Source organism: Plecotus auritus (assembly GCF_963455305.1).
Source record: "Plecotus auritus genome assembly, chromosome: 6".
NCBI classification, from domain to species: Eukaryota; Metazoa; Chordata; class Mammalia; order Chiroptera; family Vespertilionidae; genus Plecotus; species Plecotus auritus.
In genome coordinates this window covers 171468336-171482498 of record NC_137773.1, presented here as the reverse complement: position 1 = coordinate 171482498, position 14163 = coordinate 171468336, and the positions used below count along the sequence as shown (strand labels likewise).

General features: G+C 50.4%; 1 protein-coding gene across 6 annotated transcripts in view; it reads left to right on the top strand.

Moving 5' to 3' along the window:
• The first annotated feature begins 2174 nt into the window (after positions 1-2174).
• The window catches only part of LOC308252256 (ectonucleoside triphosphate diphosphohydrolase 3-like), a 45928-nt gene continuing 33939 nt past the window's right edge, over positions 2175-14163 (top strand). The window contains exons 1-4 of one of the 6 annotated variants that reach the window (XM_080676603.1): positions 2175-2277; positions 3062-3113; positions 6148-6275; positions 13272-13389. In XM_080676603.1, coding sequence (XP_080532729.1) covers positions 3074-3113; positions 6148-6275; positions 13272-13389 — 286 coding nt within the window. In that variant the 5' untranslated portion in view covers positions 2175-2277; positions 3062-3073. Of the gene's footprint in view, positions 2860-3061; positions 3114-6147; positions 6276-13271; positions 13390-14163 lie in introns of all 6 variants that reach the window. The other 5 variants (XR_013961011.1, XM_080676601.1, XM_080676605.1 and 2 more) reach the window with 5 other exon arrangements.

Below are 14163 nucleotides of genomic sequence, written 5' to 3'. Positions count from 1 at the left end.
GTCCGCAGGCCGACGCTCTATCCACTGAGCCAAACCAGTTTCGGCAATGCAGCTTATTTTTTTTTTTACTGAATCTATAGATAACTACATGTTAGCAACAAATCTCGGGGGGAAAGAACGCTTTTGAATGAAAAAGGCAAGTGGCAAAAGGATAGAAAATAAAATACCATTTATACCCATTTTTAAGGCAGAAGATATTAATTGGTAAAGTGGGTCTTTGATGCGAGGCTAAATTTGGACCTATCTCAGTAGGCAGCTCAGTGAATGAGTCGTCAAAAGATTTTGAGCAGGAACGCCACACCTCTGCTATGAAAATCAATCTAGGGCAGCTGTTCTATCCGGTTCTCTTGCTCTCCCCTCCGCTCCTTTACTTTGAATTTATATTAGTTCACACAAACACTCCATCCATGTTTTTGTTCCGGCCCTCCGGTCCAGTTTAAGAAACCATTGTGGCCCTCGAGTCAAAAAGTTTGCCCACCCCTGATCTAGGGGGTCCTTACCTTGGGTCCACACACACAATTCAGGGGGCTTGTGTCCTTGCATGGGGAAAAAATATACCTTCATTTTCAGGAAATGGGACATTTCCCTTATGAATGGCGTCAACAAAGCTCAATGGTATTGGCAGGAGCTGTGACCGTCACTGATAGTAATCACAGATATTTCCTATCACCTTACAGTTATGGTAAATGTTTTAAAATATCCCTTCACTCATCATAGCATAAAGTCTGCTGCTGGATCTCATTACTTAACGGCTAAATAAAGACGCACATATATATTACATCACAAATTTGATTTTTAAAACATTTTGAAAATGCACACACACACACACACACATACACACACACACACACACCCTAGCTTGGAACCCTCTGAGCTCAGCTCCCAGGCCTGGCTCTAGCCGAGGGCAGGCAGCCCAGGACATAGCAGAGGCCTCGGCTCTTTCCTCCAGACAACCAGGAGCCACAGGAGGAGTGGTCCAACATTAGCAGGATGGGCCTCTTGCTGGGATCATTGCAAGGATCCCTGGGGTCACTCAGGGGTCAGGAGGCTGCCTGCCGCTGCATGAACCACAGACTCCGGAGGCACTGGAGTCTCTGCAGCCCGCATGCTGTACTTCTATCATTTTCCCTCTTTGGCCTCTTCCAGGCAATGCTTGTCTTAATTTTTGGCCTAAGGGCACCCATATAAAATGGGGGAGGGGAGAGCATTGCTCAAGGACCAGTGAGAAGGTCCCTGGGCATGGCCAGGGCAGATCTGCTAAGGTACGGGGTGGGCAAAAGTAGTCTACACTTGCAGGTACGTGAAACAGTTTATTCTTTTTTTTTTTTTAAATATATTTTATTGATCTTTTACAGAGAGAAAGGGAGAAAGATAGTTAGAAACATCGATGGGAGAGAAGCATCGATCAGCTGCCTTCTGCACGCTCCCCACTGGGGATGTGCCCGCAACCAAGGTACATGCCCTTGACCGGAATCGAACCCGGGACCCTTCAGTCCGCAGGCCGACGCTCCATCCACTGAGCCAAACCGGCCAGGGCGAAACAGTTTATTCTTGTCTTATTTATAAATTATTTGTATTATTTGTCTTCTTCTTATTCCACATCCTTACTTATGACTTGTTTTTTAGGTAAGGATGGCTGGTAATGTAAAGCACTTTTGCGCACCCCTGTATTTGAGAAATATGTCTCTGCATTAATTTGTGCTTTTGGCAGGTGACCTAGACACCTGTCTGCCTGCTCGCCTCCTCCCCAGCTTTCAGGTGTTGACTGGCCTCCACTCCACGGAAAGTCGGAGCACAGGGCCCACCTGTGCGCGCCCACGGAGTGTCCCGTCTCTGCTCTGCCCTGCCCCCGCTGCCCCCTCACTTAGGCTTGGGGTGAAGGTGGAGGAAACTAGAAGAGAAACAAAAAGGTTCTTGGCCTTGACGGAGGGAAGGGGGAGGCGGGCAGTGGCACCTCCTCCATTTCCCAGTGTAGGCCCCGGGGCGATCAGGGTGCTCCCCCTCCCTTCCCCCCCCACCCTCACTCCCACTCCCCCCACCCCCACCCCCACCCCCAAGGCCTCGCCAGCCCCACTCCTTTCTACTTTGGTTCTGGTGATGGAGTGAGCTACAAGACCAAGGTGAAGCGGTGCTCAGCCTGGACCCGGCCAAGGGGGCGGTCCCGGCCGCGGCTGCCCCGCCCCGCCCCGCCTCCCGGCGCCTCCGCAGAATCCCGCACGCTGGCCGCCGGCTGCCACTGCGGCAGCTCCCGTCGCCTCCTCGGGTCGTCCCGCACAGGTGAGCACCGGGAACCCCGCGTCTGACCCGTGGAGGGAGGAGCGGGAAGCCTCGTAAGGTGAGAGCCGGGAGGGAAGGAGGCGTAATCGGATTGCGCAGAGGGCCGGAGCGGGGAGCGGAGGGACGCGAACGCCAACTCCTCGGCGGGCGGCTGCGGGGTGGTCCCTGCCCAGCCGGAGCGGTGGGCTCGCCTTTACCGAGCCGAGCGCCTCTGCGCGTCCGGAGATGCGCGGGGCGCTTAGATGCCTGTGACTGCGTGGGGATTGGGGCCTCCCCCCGGATCCTGGGGCGCTGGCTCCGCGGGGGGCCCCACATCCCCTCGCAACTGTTCCCAGCCCGGAGCTATCGATACCCCCTCTGGGTCTTGAAAGGACGACCCCAGGCTCGCGGGCCGCGACCACACAGAGAAACCGTGCTTGTGGCGTGTTTTGGAGAGATTTGTTCTGCCCTGGTGCTGCGGACAGGTGGAGAATTCTGCAGGAAAAGACAGACTTAGTTCTGATTTTTTTTTTTTTTCAATGTGAAAATTCAGCAAGCCCGTTTTAATCCTTTTCCTTGCATCTGGGGAGGTGACGCTGGAATGTAAGCCCCAGCTTTGGGTCTATCTCTGAAGTTGTAGGTTCACCGCCCGCCCCTCCCCACCCCCACCTTCACCCCGACCCCCTCCCCCGCCGTGAGGTTTTGACTGGGAGGATGTGGGTCTGTGTTTTAACAGTGTGCGAGGGTTTTGAACTTAAGCCAGGGGCCATGGAAACGTGACCATCCTGTGTTCTCTCGCCTGCAGCTGGGAGGAAATATGTTCACTGTGCTGACCCGCCAACCTTGCGAGCAAGCAGGTTAGTATCTCGGCGTGATTTTCTCAAATCGCATGAGAACCCCAGCATCCGCTCAGGTTTCTCATCCCCGTCCCCTGCACATGGCTGTGCATGCTCTTTAGCTTGATGCGCACAGTTGCTCACCGGCTCTCACCACAGGCATTCCTCACAGAAAAGTAATGCTTTTCATCCAAGCGACACAAAACAAGGGCTAACATGCATGTTCCGATGAAATGGTTTTTCCGGTTTGCATAATCCATTCATTTGGCCCTTGCGGTTTCCCTTACCCAACGGTGGGTAAGGCTTGCTTTAGAATAATGTCGATTTCGTGATGAACTTCAAAGTGCTTGGAGCTTTCCTCTAGTCCCATTCACGCGTTGTTGCTGGCACAGCGCCTACAGCATCCTCCAGCCCCCACCATGGTCAGCATTGTTCCTGTTGATGTTCCTGCAGGCACATGTGTGGAATTCACACACACACACACACACACACACACACACACACACACACTCACACACACTTCCAAGTCTGCCCCACCTGCCTGCCTCTGGAGCACTCTTTGCCCTTGCTCATATGAAAGCCCAGAAGCCTCTGGCCTCTCCTCTCCCAGGTCGGCACTTGATAATTACAGTGTGTGTCCCGCCCTCATGATAGCACAGCCCTAGGCCCTGTTCCCTACATGAATGAAACCTGGTCTAGTCCGTTTTGCTTCGTGATAGATTTTTTCTGCTGGGGCAAGTGTTTGCTTAAGGTAATCATAGCCTTTTACCCCAAATCTGCTGAAGTGCAGAGGACCGGGGAGGCTAGCGTGTGGCTGTGGTCAGGAGACTGCTTACCTATTACCCCGCCTCCCTCCTGTGGCCAGATGTTCTTCAGTTGTGCTCCACCTTTGGGTATTCTGGTCTTCCAAAAGGATATGATTGTAGGAGAGTGGGGCCAATGTATACCATTTTTTTAAAAAGGGAAATTGTATCTTAAGGAGCTGATTTACTTTGATCTCCAGGTTTTTCCCTTCACACTTTGAAAGGTTAACACAAATCCGGTAACATCACACCTACAGACTAACTTGTTACATACCTCCCACAGGACAAGTTTAACCTGGCAGATTAAACCTCCACCATGTCTTGTTAGGGGGGAAATCCCTTAAAATGACGCTGACAGGTGGTTTCTTTAAAAGTTGATACCAGAGTTTGCCTCTGTGGATAAACTGGTTCCTGGCGGTCTCCAGCATCAGAAAAGTGACCTAGGAGCTGAAGGTCATCCATGGTGGTTGGCCCCCTTCAGTTGCTGCTACAGAGGAGTCAGCAAAGAGTAACTGTGTGTCATTTTACACACACGGCACTCCTTCTGTGGAATAAATTCCCACGGGTGGGATTGCAAGTCAGATGGTATACCTACTTGCAATTATTGTCAGTAAATACTGACACTTTGCCTTCCATCGATGCTGTGTTAGTTTTCACTCCCAGTGACAAGGTAGAAGAATGAGGCTGTTAAGTGACCACCTTTGACGTTGGGAAATGTCTGCGGCAGCGTCTACACAGCAGGGGGATCAGATGGGGCAGAAATAAACTTTCATGAACCCACACTAGTTTGTTAAGACCTAATCTACTTGTAATCATTCAGTTAAGCAATATTAGTTTAAATTTAATAGACATAGTTCATTATGATACATTATGTATTATTATACAAGTAGAGGCCCGGTGCACAAAATTCATGCATGGGGGTGGGGGTCCCTCAGCCCAGCCTGCACCCTCTCACAATCCGGGACATCCCTCGCAATCCAGCACTGCTGGCTCCTAACTGCTCGCCTGCCTGCCTGCCTGCCTGCCTGATCACCCCTAACCGTTCGCCTGCCTGCCTGATCACCCCTAACCGCCTCTGCTTCAGCCCCTGCCAGAGTGGCTTTGTCCGGAAGGACGTCCGGAAAGACGTCCAGAAGGTCGTTCTGCTGTCCAGACTATTTAGCATATTACTCGTTTATTATTATAGATATGTATATACATTATATATTCTATAATACATGCAGTTATATAATGATCTTTACTTAGTGTCTATATATTTAAGAGTATTCATGTGCTTATTTATTTTTTGCTTTTAAATGGGTAGATTTTACATGTTATGATTAAAATACAAATCCCAGCAATTACATGATCCCTTTTGGACGAGACATGCGGATTGGGGTCTAGTTTGTCTTTGTTTGTGAAGATGTAGGGAGACCTAGTGCCTTCACTGTGGACACAGCAAGCATAAATGAGTTTGAGATCTTATTGGGAACCCAAATGCTTTAGAAATTTAGACGTGTTATCATTTGCTCTACAATAAGTCACCATGTAGTGAATCATTAATTATATCTGAAGTACCATATTAATTTCTTCTTATTTATCTGAGATTAATTTTAAATGAAATATTACCTGCTTTAATGGAAAACCCATATTTTTCTAATCTGCACTGAAACAAATGTTATTGTAAATCTTGTCAGGGACAACCAGTAATATGCATAACATACTTTGAGAAATACCAGAAAAGTAAACTATGTGTACCAAAAACTAATATAATACTGTATACAACATATATATGTATATATATATAATGTAAAATATATAAATATAATATATGTATAAGTATATTAAAAATGTATATATATAACTAATATGATGCTACATAAAACTAAATACCAGAAAACTAAACTATGCATACCGAAAACTAATATAATACTGTATACAACATATATATGTATATATATAATGTAAAATATATAAATATAATATATGTATAAGTATATTAAAAACATATATATATATATATAACTAATATGATGCTACCTAAAACTAAATACCAGAAAACTGAAACGATGCAAACACGGTTTAAGTCCACTCTTTGGAGGAAAGGTAAGTGGGTATTAGAGCCCAATTGCTTCTCCACCTTGAGCGTGTGGGTCTAAAGCCGGAAGTGACTTGTGCCCACGACTGTGCACCCAGCTCCTGGGTTCTGCAGAGAAGGCGAGTGTCCTGTTCCTGCTTTCCCCTCGTAAGTCTGCTGCGTCTTCCCGTTTCAGGCTTCAAGGCCCTCTCCCGCACTCCAGTCGTCATCGCCTTGGTGGTCTTGATTGTGAGTGTTGTGGTACTTGTGGCCATCACCCTCATCCAGATTCACCAGAAAGAGGTCCTCCTTCCAGGACTGAAGGTAAGCGTGAAGGGATTGGCATGGAAGGGAAGCAATGGGCTATGGTGTCACTTATTCTAGAGCCATGAGTTAGGAGAGAAGAAAAGCATTCTCCCCGCCTCCAGCTGGAGTCTGGGAAGACAGTGTGAGACCCAAGGGAGAAGGTGTGGACATGCTGGGTTTGTGATGTTTGAGGCTCCAGTTTGATCGTGGTGACATCTTTTCCAAGGACTGTGTGGTTTTGCTTTGGCCCCTGACTATTGGAATCAAAGCTAGACTTTGTGGCCAATAATAAATGGCTACCAAAGACTTACCAACTTGTCCGTTTCCCCAGAGCACACATCTCTCCCTGATCATGAGTGGAGACCAGGAGACCCAGGCTCCTCCTCTGGCCTGGCCTGGATGAACAAAAATTCAAGGACTTGAGAAGATCTCCTGGAACTGTATTTGGGCCTAGAAATGTGCCATGATCCCTCTAACTCTCCCCCCACCCCCGAAAAATTTCTCAGGACCTTACGCTCTGTTCCAGAGACCTCTCTCAGCCCTTGATAAATAAGTACATCTCAGATGGCCTCCTGGGTGACTTCTGGCAGGCTGAGAATCATGAATATCGCCCCAGCCTTGGTGTAAGGATGATGGGAGGTGATCCCACAAGGGACTGTCAAATGAAAGGCAGACAGAGTCATTGGGCCCTTCTGCCACGTGGGTAGAGGTCAGCAAACTTTCTGTAAAGGGCTAAATAGTACATATTTTAGGGTTTGAGGGCCATTTATAATCTCCGTTACACATACTCTCTTTTGTTTTTGTCCTCTTAACTCTTTAAACATGTCAAAACCACCTGGCCGGTGTGGCTCAGTGGTTGAACGTTAACCCATGAATCAAGAGGTCCCCGGTTCAATCCCTGCTCAGGGCACATGCCTGGGTTGCAGGCTCAGTCCCCGTTAGGGGGCATGCAGGAGGCTGCCAATCCATGTCTCTCTCTTATCAATGTTTCTATTCCTCTCCCTTCTTCTCTCTCTAAAATCAATAAAAACACACTTTAAAGAAAAAGAGTTAAAAATGTAAAAGCCCTTCTTAGCTGGAGAGACATAGGGGCCAAGTTCAACTGTGTTATTTGAATTTATGCATTCATTGGTTGCTTCTTGTATGTGCCCTGACCAGGGATCAAACCTTGGTGTATTGTGATGATGCTCAGACCAACTGAACTACCTGGCCAGGGCTATTTGAATCTCCTTTAGCATTTGCACTTGGCCTCACAAGTCCTTCTGCATCTTCCTACTGTTAGTGACTGCTCAACGGCTATATTTGAAGTAGAAGTTTTTAAAGATAAGAAACTACTATTGCCTTGGCTCGGGGTCTGCAGGAAGTGTAGTCAGAGCATGGACGTGGGGTCTGAACTGTCCCACCGCCTACAGTCAGCATACAGATGCATAAGGCTCTCTAACTGATGGAATTGCCCGGGGTGGGAAAAGGACAGGTGGATGGGGTGGGCAGGGCAAAAGCCTTCATCTGTAAAAGCGCCCCTCAGGCCCACAAAAGTGAGGCGTGGGCTGGTTAAGGCGGTTGCCAGCTGCTGGCTTCCACTCATTCTGTGAGGTCAGAGGTAAGTCTTCTGTTCAGCCTGAGGGACTTGAGGCGTTAGAAGACTGGAAGAGTGAACTGAAAAGTAGAGCCTGAGGCATACAGAGGCCACCACTGAAGGAGAGGGCCACCCATGTTAAATGTTACTGTCTCGGGTGGATCCCCCTAACCTAAGATCTGAGTGCAAGCAGGTCATCTGAGATGGCCCAGGAAGCACAGGGAGGGGATGGGGAAGTGAGACAGGAGGAAGGCAGCCACTGGAGGGCCTGTGACCCAGCAGGTTACCTTTTGGGCACCTGGGGCTCAGTCCTGCTGGGGATGCCTGGAAGTCAGTGCAGAACCCACTGCAGGGCTGTCCTCTACGGAGGGGGAGGGGCATATGGAACCCCTGCCTCCCAGCTATCCCTCTCTTGGGCGTATTTACACACCAACACCCATCACTCATCATCGGTTGAGAGTCTGCTCCCTGGGGAACATTAACTCTAGTGTTTCTGGCACATTATGCGCTCGGGTCGGCTCAGGCCACTAGAGCGAGTGTCTGCAGGCAGGTGGAAAGCGCGTGGTTGGCCATCACGGTGGTAAGGTCCGAGGAACCGTGGGCTGGAACCTCCGTGACTGTCCCATGTAGATACAATTATTATTACCCCCCTTTGCAGGGGAGGAAATAGAAGGACAGAAAGGGGAAATGGCGTCCCACAGTACACAAATGGAACGTAGCAGGACTGGTATAGAAGGAAGAAAAGAGTAGAGCATTGGCCTCAAGCAAGGATTTGGGAAGATGGGAAGACATACCCCCACTGATTAGCACGCAGTTCAAAGAGGGGCTTTTTAAAAAAAAACATGTTTTTTTAATTTGTTGATTTGGGAGACAGAGAGAGAAACATCAGTTCATTGTCCCACTTATTTATGCATTCGTTGGTTGATTCTTGTATGTGCCCTGACTGGGCTTTGGACCCAAAACCTTGGTGTATCAGGAAGATGCTCTCACCACCGGAGCCACCCAGCCAGGGCTCAGAGAGGGGCTTTTTAATCTCTGCAGAGTCTTGCTTCGGCCCCAGGCACAGTTGTCAGAAACAGGAAGTTGTGTAACTTTGGGATATTGGCTCAGAAGGGCCCTTCTGCCTCACCGGGCCCATTAACGTGAGAAAAGACACACGTTCTGGGCCAGCTGAGCCAGGAGGAGGAGGACAGGCTCGGAAGAGAACGTCCACATGCAGCTTTTCTCAGGGCGCCAGAGATCTTTCGTCTCCGCTGGGTGTGCTGGGGTGGGGGGATCGGGGGGGCAGGGTTGTTTATCTGGGTGTGCTGGGGTAGGGGAATGGGGGGGCAGGGTTGACTGAATATGAGGGCTTTTTCATTGTCAGGTTTATGTTGTCATACCTGGAGCCCTCTTTTCCTTTGTGCGTACCTGACAGTTGGTTAGGAGGGGCCAACTCCACCGTGGCCTGTTGGGGGCCGGAGGGGGGGGCAGGGAGGGGGAAGCTGGGATGCTCCTCACGACCCTGGTGAAAGGTCATGGTGTCTGGCAATTCAATCCCACCAGGGCTTTCCTAACCTTGGTTTACCTGAGTTTAAGAGCGGAACTAGTAAAACTTAGTTAAGGGTCAAAATGTCCCTAGTCCCCTTTTCACTGTTACTGGTCTGACCTGCTCTACCAGCTCAAAGTGTAAACATGGTGACATCACTGTTCCTTTCACTCAGCCCCCACTGGCTTTCGTATCAAATCCCAGATCTTCCTTCTGAGCCTTCATATCTCCACCTCCAATCAGCAACTGTCCCGAAGCCCTGGAGTTGCTCAGCCCCGTGTGATTGTGTGATCGATACCCCATGCCTCGCCCATGCAGCTGCATGATGTCACTGTTGAAGAGGGAGGGGCCTGCACAGTCTCAGGGTTTCCAGGGCGCGGCTTTTCTGCTGTGACACGTTGGGCCACTCTCCCTTGCTTGGCCATAACTCTCCGAAGCACAGCCCCTGGGCCCCTCTGCATCGAAACCATTCCTTCTAACCCCCATCAAGCTGGGGCCCGCAGCCTGGATCTCTCGTGCCTGTGGCCCACCTGCTCTGCCCCATGGAGAGTGAGAGCTGGATCATCGGTTTCTTCCTTTCCAGAAAGCCTGGGCTCCTTGTCCAACTTGGACCACCTCCTCTCCAGCCAGACCTGCATCCCACTTAACCAGGAGTTTGCTTTCGGGGACTTTTTGTCTGAACAGTCGGTCTGCCAGGCCGTCTCAGGCACCGATTGACTAAACAGGCCCCTGCTAGACTCAGTTTGCTGGGAACTCGATGGAAGCGTGGGGATTAGGAGTACAGGATTGAGAGTCTATGAGACCCGGGCTTGATCCCAGCTCCGTGACCTTCGGCAGTTACCCTGTGAGCCTGGGTTTCCCCATCTGTTTAATGGGAAAGATGGAAACACCTGCATTATAAACGCAGAGATACGAAAGCACTCGGTGCAGTGCCTGGCATGTAATAAGTACTAAATAAATATTTACTACTACTATTATTCTCTTACTAGAGGCCCAGTGCACGAAATTCATGCACGGGGCAGGGGGGGCGTTGGGGGGGAGTCCCTCAGCCCAGCCTGCACCTTCTCCAATCTGGGACCCCTTGAGGGATATCCGACCGCCCGTTTAGGCCCGATCCCACCAGGATCGGGCCTAAACGGGTGGTCGGACATCCCTCTCACAATCCAAGACTGCTGGCTCCCAACCGCTCGCCTGCCTCTGCCTGATTGCCCCTAACCACTTCTGCCTGCCAGCCTGATCACCTCCTAACCACTCCCTGCCAGCCTGATTGATGCCAAACTGCTCCCTGGCCAGCCCGATTGCCCCTAACTGCCCTCACCTGCCAGTCTGGTCACCCCCAACTGCCCACAACTGACCTACCCTGCAGGCCATCTTTGACCACATGGGGGCAGCCATCTTGTGTCTTGGAGTGATGGTCAATTTGCATATTACTCTTTTATATATAGGATAGTAACAGAATGGTGATGAGGATAGTAATACCGCTGCTACTACCGACAGTAAAGAAATCTGAGAAAGCTGAACTCACGACCTTCGCTTTTGCTCTTGCCAGAAGCTCACACAGTCCTTACGTTTTGGACCATGGGGTCCATGAGGAAGACTGTTCACCGTGGCTTAACCCACATCCCAGCCCTGTTTCTCTCTGAAGCTACGTTAGACAGAGGGCTCCTTACTCTTTCTCATCCCAACATCACCCACCTGGCTGAACTGAACGAAATTCATTCCCTCTCCCCTCCTCCATGGAACCACATTGAGGTCCACTGATCGAGGCAAATGAGCTCTGAAAACTGGTCAAAGACCCATTTTTCCACTTTTGAAAATGTCCGTGAACGGTGATGGGGGAGGTTCAGTGATACTAGAAGTAGCGCTGGGCCTCAAGGCTGACTGACCCCCGTCCCCACATCAGCAGGTGCCCTGGGGGTTGCCATCTCTCCGGGCTCACCAAGCTGAGTCTCTAGCTCCCCACCCCCTCCCCCACGCCCACCCCTACCCCGTAAGAACGGGATTCCAGCTGGATTCCACATGAGAATGGATGTGCTTCCTTCTCGCTGACCTAGGCCCAGCAGTCCTGGGCGCTATACACAGGCGAACGTGTGCTTTGTGAAGGGTTGGAACAGAGATTTGGGGAAAGGCAAGTACCCCCTAGAGGGAGTCACTGTTCCTTTATTCTCTCTCTCCATTTCACGGCGGGGGGGGGGGGGGCGGGGGGGGGGCACCAGGCATGGAAGGGCCCGTACAGGGGTGCTGATCAGCTCCACAGTGGGAGGGAGGAGAGAAAGCAAACACAATGTGGAGCTCAGACCTCCCGAGTGCCTGCTTTCCCTCTTGCCTTCGGGTTTCGACCAGCACGTTAATCTCTCCACGAGCCTCTGCCCATCTGCCTGGGACGGATGGTGAACAATGCCTCCCTTATTCGCCGCGGAAGGTGTCAGGTCAGGATCCTGATCAACATTCATCAGACTGAAGGGCTGAGATTAAGAGGCGGTCCAAGTTCAAATACCAGTGAACACAGGATGTTCTAACTCACGTCACGGAGAAGCTGGGATTTAGGAGCCAGAGCAGCCGTTTTTATTATTTGGTCCCATTTCAAATGAAGCAAAAATTCGCGTAGTAGGAAGTTGGAAACCTCCTACATGTCTGGAATCAGGGAATCGGTTCAATAAATTATTGTAAATCTCACAGCGGATGTGCGGAGGGTACTGAAAATGGCCATGTTGGCAGGGAGACATATTCATAATATCATTTTAAGTGAGAAAAAAGCATTGGAAAAGTCTATGTACAATATGTTCCTGGGTTGTTTTAAAGACATGTGTCTCGCCCTGGCCAGTGTGTCTCAGTAGGTTGGGTGTCATCCCAGGCACCAAAAGGTTGCTGGTTCGGTTCCCGGTCAGGGCGCATGTCCAGGTTGCAGGCTCGGTTCCCAGTAGGGGGCGTGCAAGAAGCAGCCGATGGGTGTTGTGCTTTCACATCGATGTTTCTCTTTCTCCTTTCTTCTCTCTCTAACAATCAATAGAAGTATCTTTTTAAAAAGAAAAAATATGGCCGAAACCGGTTTGGCTCAGTGGATAGAGCGTCGGCCTGCGGACTAAAGGGTCCCGGGTTCGATTTCGGTCAAGGGCATGTACCTTGGTTGCGGGCACATCCCCAGTAGGAGGTGTGCAGGAGGCAGCTGATTGATGTTTCTCTCTCATCGATGTTTCTAGCTCTCTATCCCTCTCCCTTCCTCTCTGTAAAATATCAATAAAAAATATATATTAAAAAAAATAAAAAATATGAATACTTTAATTGTGAGGGCTGATTCGGATATTCACGTGTCTCCCTTGTGCGAGCATCCACCTCTAGTTTCCTTTTGGTTGTTTATTCCAGGATGATAGGCCCGGAAGTGTGGAGCATAGAGGGCAGGAGGTGACTGACCGTTCATTTCCCTCTTGAGCCCCAGGTGGCTCTGTCCCCGACCTCAGAGGTCTGCATGAAGGGGACTCACGGGCCTGTCTTTGTAGCCAAGGTCCCTGAACACTACGTTTCAGCCTTGGCTGCGTAAGGAAGCAGTCACCAAGGGAGCTTTAACTGCTGATGCCCGGATCCACTCCCAGAGGTTCCGATTGAGTGGGTGTGGAGCACGGCCTTGGCATTGGGAGCTTCCAAAGCTCCCCAAGTGATTCTAATGTGTGGCCACGGCTGAGAACCGTGCCCTAGAACATCGGCCCTACCGCCCTCTGTCCCCTCCTCCCTCCACAGTCCAAGGGGACAGCATTGGTTTGGAGCAAATAGTTTTTTCTTCTCGGTCAGCCCTTACCTACGGGAAGCAGTGTGGGTTAAGCTCTTGAGGGTTTTCGGGGGCCCACTGGGGAAAGGAGTTTTCAGAGAAGCCCAGCCCATTTCTGACCCCTTTCCCCCACCCCCTGTTATTCAGTATGGAATCGTGCTCGATGCCGGGTCTTCCAGAACCACAGTCTACGTGTACCAGTGGCCAGCGGAGAAGGAGAACAATACCGGAGTGGTCAGCCAAACCTGCAAATGCAGTGTGAAAGGTAAGGCCCAGCGTGGGTCTGGGAGGCCCAGAGGGAAGCAAAGGGGGAGGCCTGTGTCCTTGAAGGCCGGGAGGGGTCCCCAGAAGCTGCCTGGACCGGGGGCCAGGAACCGATGAGATCTTATGCTAGTGCTGCTACTCATCCGTAACAGGGACCCTGAGTCAGTCACTGCCCTTCTCTGGGCCACCGTAGAGGCTTGCCCTGGCCGGTTTGGCTCAGTGGGTAGAGCGTCAGCCTATGGACTGAAGGGTCCCGGGTTCGATTCCAGCCAAGGGCACGTGTCTGGGTTGCAGGCTCGATCCCCAGTAGGGAGCGTGCAGTAGGCAGCCAATCAATGATTCTCTCTCATCATTGATGTTTCTATCTCTCTCTCCCTCTCCCTTCCTCTCTAAAATCAATAAAATATATTTTAAAAAAAAACAACATAGAGGCTTGCAAAGACCTTGTATGCATATATGCAGAACCCATGGACTCAGACAATAGGGTGGCAAACGCAGGGAGTGGGTGGGAGTGGGCTGGAGGGGACCAATGGGGGGGTGGGGAAGAGGACATGTGTAAAACTTTCAACAATAAAGAATTGTGAAAATAAATAAATAAGTGGAACAACAACAACAAAACCCACAGAGGCTGGGGGCAGGTGAAGAACTGTGAAGGGTCGGAGGCGTTACCTGCCGCTCTTTCATGGATGCTGGTGGGAGACGCAAGGTTCCTGGGTCACCAGTAAAGGGCAGTTTGTTATTGACAGCAATAGCAGTAGCCAGAGTATCAGCTCGT